Source organism: Eleutherodactylus coqui, chromosome 7 (assembly GCF_035609145.1).
Source record: "Eleutherodactylus coqui strain aEleCoq1 chromosome 7, aEleCoq1.hap1, whole genome shotgun sequence".
Taxonomy (NCBI): domain Eukaryota; kingdom Metazoa; phylum Chordata; class Amphibia; order Anura; family Eleutherodactylidae; genus Eleutherodactylus; species Eleutherodactylus coqui.
In genome coordinates, this window is record NC_089843.1 from 119,901,380 (window position 1) to 119,916,630 (window position 15,251).

The window sequence follows — 15,251 nt, forward strand, 5'->3', positions numbered from 1 at the left end:
TGGAATCCAAATTTCCTCCAACTTTCATGGTGTCGCATGGTTTCCTTTGCTCGATGTATTCATTCATGGTGGACTCCAGCAAGTAGGCATATTTTCCTTTGGATTTCCGTACCCGGGCTACTCCTTCTGCTGTGGTCTTCACAAAGACAGATGGCTCTGCACTTTTCATATATGTCCACATTTTATCAAACACAGCAATTTTAGATCTCTGGAAACAGAATGACGAAGTTTTTAATATTTTCGGACATATAAGAAATTTGTCACAGCATCCTAATTATGATCATATAGTATCTCATACTTTCGCAGAAGAATAACATTTAACCCTTTCCAATCCACTGTCTGACATCTTCCTACATTTTGATTGAAGCTTGTACAGCTCCAATGTCAGAAGACGTTCGACAGGGTATTCTTACCGTCTATTGCCAGCCAGTCCGCTGTCGGAGCCTTTCTGGCGTGAACACAAAGGCTTTAGCCAGCAGATGCCACCGCTGTATAACAGCAAAAAGAGAAAGCCTTTTAGGAAACCCTGAATCCAAAATTGAATTGGAAAGGGTTTAAGCTGGCCATATAGTAGTGATTTTTGTTGCTATAAAAAAAAAACAGATTTTGAGCACATATTGCTGTCAGTCAGTCTGAAATGTTGGATTTTTTTCAGTTGTTGTCGAATGCAGTATTTTCAATACTTGGAAAGTTGTTCATGACAAATCTATATGCCACCAACAGAAGCCTAGCCCACTTTACAGATGTTCAGCCCAAGTTACTGATCAAAGCAAATATTGTTCTTTAAATTGCTGTTTAAACGTCTGGCATTGTCGTCCCGAGCAAAAATCTTCACAGGCCAACTATAAACAAAAAGATGTTTCCAAATGTCCACCGGAAATTTCTAGTGTGTGGTAAGTTCAACTTAACTAAGAAAAACAGGCCATAGCGACTGCGATGTCTAGCAGATTTTACATTTATACTCTACTAATGAAAATAAATCACATATTAATATTACAACTATATATTTAACACGCAGAACTATTAAAATATATGAGTTTATGTAGAAGTGGAATGCATTTCAAAAGATGGAGAAAATCTGGTGGTTAGTTTCAAGAGACTGACATTTTTTTTACATAGAATGACAGAAACATTCTGTAGATTTCCCACAGGATTCCCTATGATTCTATAGTATTTACAGAAAATGTGGCAGCCACAGATGAAATTGGAAAGAACACCAACTTGCAAATCTGAGTCCAGATGAATAGAGCAGATGGTAAGAAAAACAGAGTGGCTATAATAATGAGCAAGGGAAATTAGGAGAGAGAATATGTCAGTCTTAAAAGTGACAGGTTCACATACAGTGGGAATATGTGGAAGCATATCATACCCTGTTTATTTTACTACACGTAAAATAAAATAGTGTTTAGATACGTGCTGTACTGTAATTCAACCGCTTTGTGCTGTGCTTGTGTGCAGGTCTGTGTATATCAAGAGAAGTATCATTACTCCTTAAGGAGAGCAACTAGGTAAGTGAGGAGACTTATAAGGCCATTCATGCTCCTCTGGGAAATATATGCAAATAAGGAAGATGGAACAATACCTCTGCAGCACCACCTAATGCATGGCAGCATTCATGAAAATCAATGTCCGACCCCTTATACAGGTCTATGCAACAATGATTAGAAATTAAAAAGCCAAGCCAGAACCCATACACAGACAGCTGTTTCGGGGTGGTTGCCCCAGATCATTGTTCTATTTTCCTCATTTGCATATATTTCCTAGAGGAGCATGAATGGCATTATAAGTTTCCTCACTCCCCTTCTAGGTGCTCTCCTTAAGGAGTGATGATACCATTCTCAATTCACGTCATAGGCCTCTTACTAGGCAAACTAGAATGCTACTGCACCCTGTGAGGGGCATCTTCCCCCACCTTCTGAAAGAGCTGTCTGTGTATGGATTCTGGCTTAGTTTTCAATTCAGTCATTCTTGCATAGACCTGTATAAAGGGTCAGACATTGTTTTGCAGGAATGCTGCTATCCAATAGGTGGAGCTGCAGACGTATTGTTCCATCTTCCTTATTTGGTCTGTGTGTAGGAATATCAAATCATACTGAAAAACTTTTCAACAACTTAAATTAAGCTTTTGAGGTAAAAGACATCCTGCACAGTAGGGACTGTATACATGGTGTGCTATGTTTCAGTCCATGTGTTCAGTATGGGTATTTAAAGAGCAATTCTTGGCAAAACTCTAAAATCTTTCACCCAACTGTGGCCTCACCCATTAAATGTAGCTTTTAAGTTTACCTCCAACCTTCTTCTGACTGGCACTCTCTGTAGGTCGCAAGCAAGAATGTTAACGGGCATGCTTTATACACTATGTATTACAAATATACAAAGTGTATTGTGGTTAGATGTGGCATGCTGCCCTACAGTCTATCCTGATTACCTGGTTAGAGAGAAGTCTGGAAGAATGTTTAAAAAAGACAGAGGCTGAGGCAAAATTCTAGGACAGCTTAAATGGGTGGGACATTACCAGGAGTCTGCTCAAAACTAAAAATCTCAAAAAAAAAACATGCAAGATGACTTCCCATGAATAATACTCCATGCCCTGCAGTCAGGTAGGTTATTACAAATGAACTGCTTACATCAAATTCTGCCACGTCATCCCTACTGGTTTTTAGACCAGAATGTTCTTTAAAACATATGAGACAGTTAAGTTTCTGTTGAGCAGAAATATTTTCTATATAGCTACTCTTCCGTAAATCGATTTTATCAAGTATTCCTCGTACTATGGGGAAAATTAACAAGGATCTTGGCTGAGGTTAGCGAGTTCTCAAATTTTGTGGATGTTCTTTTCAGATATTTTGTGACTTTCTGGATAATTTGTTTTCATGAACTTGGAAGATATTTCACAGGGCATGTACTCATAGCAACATTTAGTAATCTTCTAGAGGTAATGCCTCTTATTACAGTTTAGAAAAGTCCCAAAATCTTTCAAATAGCTTTGTAACCCTCCCTATGCACTTATGATGAAGCAAATTATTTAGCAGTTGGACTTCAGCAGAACACATGTTTATGGGAAAAAATGTTTGCTCATGTCACTACTTAGTGTTCAGCCCTTTTAGTTAGACGAATACACCCCCTTCTGGTTAACTAGAGCACACAGGCGACCTAGGTATTTTTGGAGGCCTGATTCACACACAGAAAACAGAACCCATTGATTTCAAAGGCTTTATTCAAATGCGTGTATTTTGCGTGTACATTTTGGTTGCGCAAAATATACTCAGCATGTTTTATTTTCCTGTGCACTTTGAAGTCATGAAACTAATTGGCCATTTCAATGGGTGAGAGCATCGACGCATTTTTTTTTGCGTGTACAAATGTGCATGATTTGTGCGGACAGCAGATACTGCAAAAGGCGCACTTGCAAGCCCAAACGCGCGATGTCTGTTTTGCAAAAACGTGGCGTAAACACTCGTACGTTGTGTGAATCTGGCCTATGGGTGTGTCCACATGTAGTCGATCCACTGTGGACTTTCCACGGGAGGAAAATGTTCACCAAATCCACAAAGGGTACTTATGGGCTAGTGATTTGTGTTTGCCCTCTGGGCTAAGATTTGCCATCCAGCCCCTATGCGTAGTTGTGCTCAGCTATAAGAGTTGCGACTCGCCTCTGTTGCCTGAAGAGACGTCCCAACAGTTATACCTAGTGTGTTTTACTATGTAGGGGGAAGGGGCACCAAAAAAATATTTTGCACAGTGTGCCATCTAATTTAATGGCAGCCTTGACTAGATAACTTCAATAGCATATATTTTTATATGTGCTAAAATATATACTTTACCTATGGATCTATGAAATGACTGTGAAAACAATGGATTTGCAACATATCTGGAAGTAAACAATTCAGAGCAAAAAAACACCATATTAAATAATGATAATAAATGAATCATATAGTAAGCAGTTCAATCAACTAGAATCATCCGCATCCTATGGCCTTAGTCACACAGGCGTTTTTTCTCACGATTTTTCGGATCGCATGACGGATGTGCATCCGCAAATCGCGTGACCGGGGCCGAAAAATCGCCCGAAAATACTGCTCCTAGCCGCATTTCAATAGAAACGGGCCGGAGCTGTCCAGCGCATTGAATTCAATGGAGTCGGCAATACAGCCGGCTCTATTGAAAGCAATGCGCTGCGGGCGATCGCGGGATGAATTGTCGGGAAGGGCTTAAATATATAAGCCCTTCCCTGCAATTCATCCAGAAATGTGTAAAAATAAAAAATATATATATACTCACCTTGTCCCGGCAGACGGAGTTCAGCCGTGGCCGGCGGCAGTTCTCCTGAACTGCTCTCTCTAGTATTCAGCAGCCGGAGATTTAAAATCCCCGTCTGCTGAATGAGCTGCCTCTGATTGGTCACAGCCTGACCAATCAGAGGCAGCTCTCACTCACACCCATTCATGAATTCATGAATGGGTGTGAGTGAGAGCTGCCCCTGATTGGTCCCTGTGCTGAGCCAATCAGAGGCAGCTCATTCAGCAGACGGGGATTTTAAATCCCCGGCTGCTGAATACTAGAGAGAGCAGTTCAGGAGAACTGCCGCCGGCCACGGCTGAACTCCGTCTGCCGGGACAAGGTGAGTATATATATTTTTTTTATTTTTACACATTTCTGGATGAATTGCAGGGAAGGGCTTAAAAATTTAAGCCCTTCCCGACAATTCATCCCGCGATCGCCGGCAGCCCATTGCTTTCAATAGAGCTGGCTGTATTGCCGGCTCCATTGAATTCAATGGGCAAACATCGTTCTTCTCTGCCACAGCTGTTACAGCTGTGGCAGAGAAGAATGAATTGTCTAGTATATGTTCTCAATGGGGTCGGCGCGTCTGCCGCCGGCCCCATTGAGCGCATATAGAGAACACAAGGAATCGCAGATCGCAGATAGGTGCGATCTGCGATTTCTGTTCTATAATTTATCGGACGAGTGCATAAAAAGCGCTCATGTGTCCAATACCATTGCAAAGCAATGGTTTTATAAAATCGCCGGACGCATGCGCAAATCGCGCAAAAAAACGCCCGTCTGACTGAGCCCTAAACCTGTATGAACATAAGGACATTCACAGCAAGACTATCACTGTGTAATACCAAAACAAGCATAAGTGTCTACTCTGTATTCAAAGAATATAACAGATAAATATCTGGCTCCAGTTTCTATATGTAACAAAAGTCATACTGGAAAATTACAAATTGATGTTAAGTTTTTTTGTATTTAATTTGCCCTAATGGTTTAAGTATTAGAAGCATAAGTTAAAGAATAACTCCAGGCAAAACCTAAAAAAATCATGAAGTCAATGAGCTATACATGCTCCCAGAGCTTCAAGAACCAGAGCGGTGCCATTACAGAGACCTCCTGCTGTCCCTTACTAGGTCACATCTGAAGCCTGTGCTGTCACCAGAACAAAAGAAGATTGCTGTGCCGAGACTTTTGGGAATCCGTACAAGAAACAAGCTCAAACAGCCTCACAAAGTTCACAATGACGACAAATTCCCCTGCATCATTTTAAGTACCTTTTGTATATATTTACCACTATGGGAGGGGCTTGCGTGCACCAGCCCAATGACATCTATATAGGGAGGGGTAATTAACAAATGACTGATAGGCGGTGGTATTAAACTTTAAAGGGGTTGTCCCGCGGCAGCAAGTGGGTCTATACACTTCTGTATGGCCATAATAATGCACTTTGTAATGTATATTGTGCATTAATTATGAGCCATACAGAAGTTATAAAAAGTTTTTTACTTACCTGCTCCGCTGCTGGCGTCCTCGTCTCCATGGAGCCCGCCTAATTTTCGCCGTCTAAAATGGTCGAATGGCCAAATTAGACGCGCTTGCGCAGTCCGGGTCTTCTGCTTTCTTCAATGGGGCTCCGTGTAGCTCCGTGTAGCTCCGCCCCGTCACATGCCGATTCCAGCCAATCAGGAGGCTGGAATCGGCAATGGACCGCACAGAAGAGCTGCGGTCCACGGAGGAAGAGGATCCCGGCGGCCATCTACACCGGTAAGTATAGAAGTCACCGGAGCGCGGGGATTCAGGTAAGCGCTGAGCAGCTTTTTTTTTACGTCCCTGCATCGGGGTTGTCTCGCGCCGAACGGGGGGGGGGGGGGGGGGGGATTGAAAAAAAAAAAAACGTTTCGGCGCGGGACAACCCCTTTAAGTATATCTTCTCTTTAGATGTCCCCCACTCTCACATTATTTGCCACAATTGAAATATGTGAATTTTGAATTGAAAAAAAAAAAATATATATATATATATCATGTCATGTAAGTAAACTTGATAACTTGATTTATGAATTTACTTACTGATATAATTAATCATATAATGTGATAGAAAAAACCTTAAATATACTAGTCAGTATTAATATGGTAACAACCAATTCAAAAACATTTTCAGTTGAGAGAGATAAACTAGTTGAAATATATCAAAGTTGGAAAGGGTTATAAAGAGATTTCTAAGGCTCTGGGGCTCCATCAAACCAAAATTGAGATCCATTATCTTCAAATGGAAAATGCTTGGAAGATCGACAAATCATTCAGGAGGACAAACACATCTCAGAACCTCCAGATAAATGTAGTAATTTATAACCGCACAATAAAAGAGACTAGGCCAAACTTGGATGTATAGAAGCGTAGTGAGGCAGAAACCATTGGTATCGAAGAGTAACCTAATCTCCATGCTGCCTCAAGACATGGGCAATTTGCTATTACTGATGAAGCTGTTAATTAGCAGCCAGAAATTTCTTAAGGGAAATATTTGGTCAATGGTCCATTGACTATAGCTAAAATGGAAGTGGAATGACATAAGACAATCAAAAACAAAGATTTACACCTACATATAAAAAGCTCGGAAGGAACAGAATTTAAATTTTGAATTGCCATAGTCAATATCCAGACTTGAACCTAGTTGAGATACTGCGCTCTTAAGGCCAAATTCACATGAACTTATTTACATAGCACATTATGCACAAAAAATGTGCACGTGCAATACACAGTGAATAGAACCCATTGATTTCAATAGGTTGGTTCACACAAGCATATTTTGCTTACGCAGCATTTTCTATTTTGGTGCGTATTGCACACGAACATAGCATATATTAAACTAATTTACCTTAACTTCCCTTTGAAATCAATGGGATCATGCTTGCATGGTTTTCTTGTGTGCAAATACACACAACATGCGTGTGCAAAAAATACAGTAAAACATGCAGAGGCGCATGCAAAAACACTGCCCATTGTGTAAATACACAGCTGAAATGGGCACATAAATGCATTTATACCCGTGTGAAGCTCACCTAAAAAAAGTAATTTATGCTCAGAGACCTACCAATGTAGATTACAGTGTGAACCACAGTGTCTTGATAGTGTTGCAAAATGCTGATATCAAATTTTAAGAGGCATTGCAATTATTGTGGTTAAAATCGGTTTATCCAAACAGCGGTGTGGTGCCAATGTAGGGAGATCAGGTGGCTGCTATGGGCCCTGCCCCCTATACCACCACCGACTCACCTCCCTTTTCCACTAAATATAGAGCAGCAAAAGTCTCACTTACATTGTACATGCTCGGGACACTGTAGTCTTAGTGAGTGCAGGCTGCTCCTTCCTTCTCTCTCAGCAGTACTACATTAAGAGCAGGAAGGATGAGGAGAAGCAGCCTGCACAGACCGAGAGAACCCTGTCCCATGCAGCTGCAATGTAAGTCAGACTTGTGCTGCTACTGGCCAGACATTCAGGGAAAGGGGAGGACACAGAGAGGGGTATAAATGCTTCTGAGGTCACGGAGCGGACATCAGTACTTTGTGGGGCTACAGAGAGGACCCAAGACATTGTAAGACCCCAGAGGTGACTCCAGAACTTTGTAGAGCCACAGAGGGAACCTCAGGACTTTCTGGAGCCACAGAAGACACCTGGTCTTTGTGAAGCCACAAGGGGACATCAAGACTTTGTGGGACCACATAGGGAACTGCAGGACTTTCTGTGGTTCATTGGTGGTACTGGTAGGATAGGGAGAGTCTGAAGAGATGAGTCTTGGCTAGAGGACATCTTCATGGCGGTCTGGGCCCAGATAAAGAACAAAAAGGAAAATGGACATCAGCAATAAGGGAAGCAGCTACCTGAATCACTATATATATATATATATTTTTTTTTCGGGGGGGGGGGGGGTAGTTCTGGGTTTGGCTATGGGGCCCCATGAGTTTTATGTAAGACTCTGCATCCAGATATGAAGTTCAAGGGACAGTTATTGACATCAAGTGTTGGCAAATATCATTCCCTATAGGGAAATGGGTATTCAGGATCACTAAAAAGGGTCTGCAGAAACAGTGTCACACTTGTCCATGGGCAGTGTCTGGTACTGCAGTTTAGCCCTATTAACTAGAGTGGCGTTAAGCCGTAATATCTGCTAGCCCAGATGTCAAGAATGGTAAAATAGAAAGGGTCCAAAGACAGGCTAAAAAATGAGGTAAGCATGAAACCTACCAGGAGAGACTTAGGACTCAGTCACACGGGCGCATTGGCGCCCGTGTTACTGCAGGTAGCAGACGGCCCTACCTGAAGACGGATGTCTCTCTGCAGCGCCGGAGGAAAGAACATGTGACCGGCTTCATTGCCGGTCATGTGTTCTTTCATCAGCGCTGCAGAGAGACATCCGTCTTCAGGTACGGACGTCTTCTTTCTGCAGTGACGGCTCAGTCACACGGGCGCATTGGTGCCTGTGTACGGGTGCCGATGCGCCCGTGTGACTGAGCCCTTAAAGCACAGAATTTGTAGAGTCATGAGGAAAGAATGGAAATGGAGGGATATGATTGAAATCTTTAAAATATATTAAAAGTTTTAATAAGATTTAGGAGATTCAGGTTTTTAATAAGAAGCTACACACAAGAACAAGCCGACACAATCTGAAATCAGTTGGAGGGAAGATCAGAAGCAATGTCAAAAGATATTTTGCTGAAAGAGCAGTAGATGCTTGGAATAAACCTCCAGCAGATGTGGTTGTTGCAGACTACATTTTAATGAGTCCCTTGCAAACACAACACACCAAAGAGCTGTGTTAACTTCAGGTTATATTAAATCCGCTATATTCCTCTTTATGGACTTTATAGTTTATTACCCATTTCCTTGGTTTTTACTAGTCTCTTGTTACTAATCCTGTTTTCATAGTTTTCTATTTTCATTAACCTGAGACTAGGTTTAATGTTCTCAAAGAGTAATAAATATTAGCCTCCAGTAATGCACACTAGAGTATTAAAAATGTTAAAGGGCCACTCTGGTGACTTTTTAAATGCATTCATTATGCAACCATCCCAAAGTATATACAAGAGAGCTGGTATTATCTTGGCTAGTTATTTCTTTCTGTCTGAAACTTCCAGCCTCTTTTTCCTCAGATGGTCATGTGATCTCAGGTTTGACCAGCTCAGATCTGCTTAGGGATTATGGATTCATTTTCTAGTCAGTTTCTCAGTTTGTGTGATGCTATTACATGCATGTACCACCAAAATTGCTTAAAGAGGGACACAGACACTCCTGTCACAGTCACTGATGGTGATCAAACAGCTCCTGTCACACAGTTATAATAGAGGAGATCATAGCTCATCCTCCTGACTGTTGTATGTAGCTTAATTAATGGGATATATAGAAGGTAATAGTAATTAAACTGTTCCTTCTGCATGAATAAAATGGTTAAACCTAGCTAACTGTGTCCTAATGCATCATGGGATTGATTGAAAGTGAAAGTAAAGAATCTCAAGATGAAGCCTGATAAGCATCAGACAGGAGACTGCACTGCTTGGATGTGTCTGGATTACATAGAAGAGACTTCCAGACTTATTTTGAAAATACTTTCAGTAGTTTTGTCCAGAAATGTGTGAAATAATCCTCAACACGATAGCATTGGTTTGTGGAATACAGTCCATGCAATAGTGCAATTCAAGACAGAAGTACAGTACCTTGCAGTGGTACAGTAGCTTTAGTAAATCTTTCCCTATTTTCACAATTGAAGAAACCAGGTGAAGTATCTGAAAAGTTGTCTTATGTAGAGCAAACTGAAGATTGCAAGAGTAAGTCTGTGGATGGGCACTATAAAGGACTGCACAGCTAAAGATGTAGGATCCTCATTTCAAGCCTAGACAAGGTAACATTAATTTAGGAAAAATGGAACCACGGTACCAAGCCTATGCCAGATCCATGCTGCTGGCACTGCAAGTACTGTGTAAGTGGTGTTGGGGTGGGTGGGAAAGCATGAAAGAAATGGTTGTGCAATCGCCTCCATGTAAAGAGTTAGAATACATTAAAGGCCAAGTTCAGATGCCAACATTCTACTCATGCTACAGAGTACAATGTAGAAGGCAGGTAATAGAAGGTGAAGTATGGTTCCTTGTCCTAAGGTAAGACAGAAGCAGTTGAGGGATGGTGCACAGAAGACGCCCATGGCTAACAACTTTTCCTGTATACATGCTTAAAGGGGTTCTGTCATTTTAAAAAAATCTATACTTATCTATTCTTCCCCAGACAGTATACTTACCGCATCTTCTTCCTGCCAATATTCTCCTGTCTCCTGCATTCCCCCGGGTCACCACACCGCAAGCTGGATGGATCCCCTTCTTCCTGGGATGAAGCATCTATTCACAGGCAGTCTTCTTCCTGCCGGGCCCACTACATCACTAGTGACGAAGCGTTCACAGTCTAGCAGGGAGTGCCGAGCTATAGCAGAGACTGCACATGTGCACAGTCTTGGCAATAGATTGGCATTCCTTCCTAGGCAGTGAACGTTATGTCACTAGTGACATAGTGTACATTGGCTGGCAGGAAGCAGAATGCGAGGAATGGACACTTCATAACAAGAAGACAATGATCCGGCTGGCTTACTGTGAGGTGACCCGAGGGGGTCTGGAGACGATCAGCGAGGAGAAGATGCAGTCAGGAGTCTGCCTGGGGAGGAATAGGTCAATATTTTTTTATGACAAAACCCCTTTAAGCGGTCAATCTGTGTCATTCTCTTGAGGAAACTGGACTTGTGCTCTATCTTATCACGACTTCAGATGGGATAGTAAAGCAAAACTACTTAGAAATGAATAACCTCTAGGATTAAGAGGAAGGTAAAAAAAGCTACCCATAGTTTATTAAAAAAAAAATTATTTCAGGACTATTAATGTCTATCAAGCTGGAGAAGCATACAACTAAATATTTTTGTGCTTTTAAATTATCTTCTATTTTATGTGTTTTATTGAAGCCTCTAATTTGCCATATAAACGAAAACTAGATGGTGAGGTAGACTACCCCACAGCTTCACAGTTCATATAATACAGACGACTTCACAACTGGTGATAAAACCATGGAAGACGCCCTCCCTTCTTTGGAGATATACAGTATATAACTGTTCACAGTATGTTTAATAGCCATTTATGTGTCATACAAGTTAATCATGTCTTCCGTTTAAACATCTGTTCTCAAGGCTGAATAAATGTAATCTTTTCACACAACTGAGGATCCCCATGTCCTTTATCAATTTAGTTACCCTACTTCACTCTTTATTCATCTCCAGAGCATCTTCTTTGTGAGTCAATGCCCAGAATTCAGTTGCACATTCAACGAGGCTACTATAAAGCCTTTTAAAGCAGAAAGATAATGTATATCCCACTCGAGTTTATGGCTTTTTCAATACACAATAGTATCCAGCAGTGAGTGCTGTTATTCAGCCTTGCTGTCTGTGATCTACAGGAACACCTAGATCATTTTCCAATACTGAATAGCGTCTCTTCTAAAAGAATGTATGTGTATACAATATTTTTACGCCATGCAAATCTCATTTGCCAAATATCTAATGTGCATAGGTCAACTTGTAATTTGCATCTCAGATAAACCATATTGCTAAAAAAAAAAGATTGCACAGGTCCTACTTCCAAATAAGTTCCTTATAACATGAATGTGTCTTTAGGCAGGACAGTTTCTAGGGAATTTGGCCAATAGGCTAAACATAAACTCCCCCACCCCACCCCACTGCTCCGAGTATACCAAAGCATTTAAAAAGCGATCAAACAATCGCATTTGTGATGTCCTAGTGAGACTGGATAAATATCGAAAAAAAAGTTAATGAAGTTTATTAAAAATCAAATATATACATAGTTGAAAAAATTGCATTTTGTAAAAGTGAAATAAAACCCCACATGGTATCACTGCAATCATCATGAGCCATATGATTACCCTAATATGCCACTGAACAAAATGTGCTATAGACTAACATTACCAATAATAACACTACATAAGGGATAAATTATACCGCCACACAATAATCACAAATTAGCACCACATAGTGATTGTAATACCACCATACTGTCACTGAATAGGCACTACAAATATTGATATTACCAATAATAACATGATAAGAGGGCCAAATTATACCCCCAGATCATGATCACATGATACCACAATAATGTTACTCTATTGCCCTTTTTTTCTCCATCCAGCCCAGGCAACTATGGTGACATTACCCAGTCCCAACTTCTCTCTGCAGAGTCTGACATACAGATATCTTTGACTTTCCAATTTTCTGGCCTATTTTCCAAACCTCTACATAATCTTCCCATCCATGATTCCCCAGATAGTAATAATGACATGTGCCCTACATAGCAATAGTATCCCTTTTTTTTGCTTCTTTAAGCCCCACACAGTGTCAGTAATGTTCCCACTTTAAGGCGGCCACTCAGTAATAATGCCCTTCATTGCCTCCATTCAATAATAAAGCCCCTTATGGCCTCCATTCAGTAATAGTATCCTTCACGATGACCCACTTTTAAGAAAAATGTCCCTCATGACCTCCATTTAGTAATAATGATTGCCCTTTTATAGCCTAGGCCTAGGTCATTAATAACAATGCCCTTCGTGGCCCCTTTCTAGTAACAATGATGCCTCTAATTACCCTATAGCAATAATAATGCCTCTAATGGACCCATATTAGTAATAATAATGCCACTTATAGCCTCTTCATAGAAATAATAATGCCCACATATCCTCTCCATAGTAATAATAATTCCTCCATGGCCCCTTTATAGTTTAATAATGCCCTCATGGCCCTATGTATACCAATAATAATGCCTTGATGGCTCCATATATAGTAATACTAATGCTCACATACTTCTATTTATAATAATGCCCTCTATGATACCTTTATAATAATAATTCCCCCATGGCCCGATTTATAGTAATAATAATGTCTCCATTGCCCCATTCATAGTAATAGTTATATCCCACGGCCTAATTTATAGTAATACTACCCTAGAGCCCCAATATTACTAATAAGAATGCCCCCATGGCCCCATTCATAGTAATAATAATGTAGCTTGGTTCCATTTATAGTAAAAAGAATGCCCCCATGGCGCTTATTTATGAACATTAAAATAAAAAAAAAACATATACTCACCTTTCTTCTCCTGGATGCAGTAAGAGAAGTGAGCATATGAGATTTTCTTTTTTGCTGTACTTTTGGTCCAGCCTGGTTGTGCCCCCTGTTCCCTTGTGCCTCAGCTGGTTGCACCCTTTGCCCGGTGGTAGAATCGGGCATGGCTTTAGGGAAAAATATAAATCCATAGCACTCAAAATGTCCTTGATGCAATTACTGGAATGGTGTTATTGGCTGTAGTATGTATAACAAGGACAAGTGCTATCTATCCTTATTATATGTACTACAGTTTTTGTTGAAAAAGGTTTGTTGACCAAAACGTCCATCATCTGCCTTTTTTGTACTTCCTGTACCGATGAACGGAGCTAATGCCTTGCACTTATTTGTTTGTCTCAATAAAACCATTCTAATAATTGCATCAAGAACATCTTGAGTGCTGTGGATTTATCTTTTCATGTTTCTTGGGCTGTCTTCAGGCCTCCCATGAGCACCTTAATCAGTGTGCTAGGACAACTGGTAACAAGTGACCATGAGGCCCTATAGCATCTATACAGTATAAATACATTTTTTGTTATGTGTCTTTCTCTACTGCATGGGAGTGAACAAAGTTATTTCACAGTATGGCGATAATGCACAAAGTGATGCACAGCGTAGATGCAGCGTACTTGGTAATGTCATATTAAGGCTGAATGCACATCTTCGGGTCGGATTCCGCATGCTGGATCCCACAGCGGAATCTGACCCAGTGCCTGGCCGGTGACCCCTGCAGACCCCTGTGTACCGGTCCGGATAATTTCTCATCTGTGATGTGGATGTGCCATCGTAGCACAGGCGCACATGCGCAGTACAGATGACGCCATGACGACGCTAGGCGATGACTCGGATTCCATGGCCCATCTGCAGTGATGGCTTCCAATGGCTTCAATGGAAGCCATCCACGCCGAAATAGAACATACTGCGTTTTTTCCTCTGCCAGCGGAAAATCACAAGTGGTTTCTGCTCTTGGACAGGGAAAAGCCATTTTCTATAACATGTCTATGGGCAGTACTTGCTGCGGAATCCAGTGGCGGACACCCGCTCCGAATTCAACAATGCAAATACGCCCGTGTGCATTGGGCCTAAGGCCTCTTTCACAAAGCAGTATTCTAGTCAGTATTTTCATTCAGTATTGGTAATCGAAAACTAGGAGAGAAACAAACACAGATAAATAGTATAATGGGATTATTTGCACCTTCTCCACATTTTGGACTCATTCCTGGTTTGGGGTTAGAAATATTGATGCAAAATACTGACCAAAATGCTGCTTTACGAAAGCTGCCAAAAAGAATTAACTGATGTAACTTAAAAGCTACAGAATGAGAATGATACAAATATGACATTAGAGGAATGATGTATACACTGATATACAACGTAGGGATTATTCCCACAATGATGTTATATTGTAAGAATTATCTACTCAGTGAAGTTACAGAAGAGGAATTATACAAATAAAGATATTACAATATAAGGCCTCAGTCACACGGGCGCATCGCATCGGCACCCGTACACCGGCACCGATGCGCCGTGTGACTGACACCAGCAGACGAACGTACCTGCAGACGGACGTCTCTCTGCAGAGCTCGAGGAAAGAACATGTGACCGGCTTCATTGCCGGTCATGTGTTCTTTCCTCCGGCGCTGCAGAGAGACGGCCGTCTGCAGGTACGTCCGTCTCCTTCCTGCAGTCACACGGGCTCATCGGCGCCAGTGTACGGGTGCCGATGCGCCCGTGTGACTAAGGCCTTAGGTTTTTTCGCGCGATTTGCGGATCGCATGACGGA

General features: G+C 41.3%; 1 protein-coding gene across 5 annotated transcripts in view; it reads right to left on the reverse strand.

Moving 5' to 3' along the window:
• Positions 1 to 15,251, reverse strand: part of GRIA2 (glutamate ionotropic receptor AMPA type subunit 2) — a 190,886-nt gene that overhangs the window by 11,627 nt on the left and 164,008 nt on the right. For all 5 annotated transcript variants that reach the window (XR_010785816.1, XM_066573595.1, XM_066573596.1 and 2 more), the window contains exon 13: positions 1 to 208. This exon is cut by the window's left edge and continues 40 nt beyond it. Coding sequence is in view for 4 of the 5 variants with exons in the window: in XM_066573595.1 (XP_066429692.1) it covers positions 1 to 208 (208 nt within the window). In the remaining variant the exon portion in view is untranslated. The remainder of the gene's footprint in view (positions 209 to 15,251) is intronic.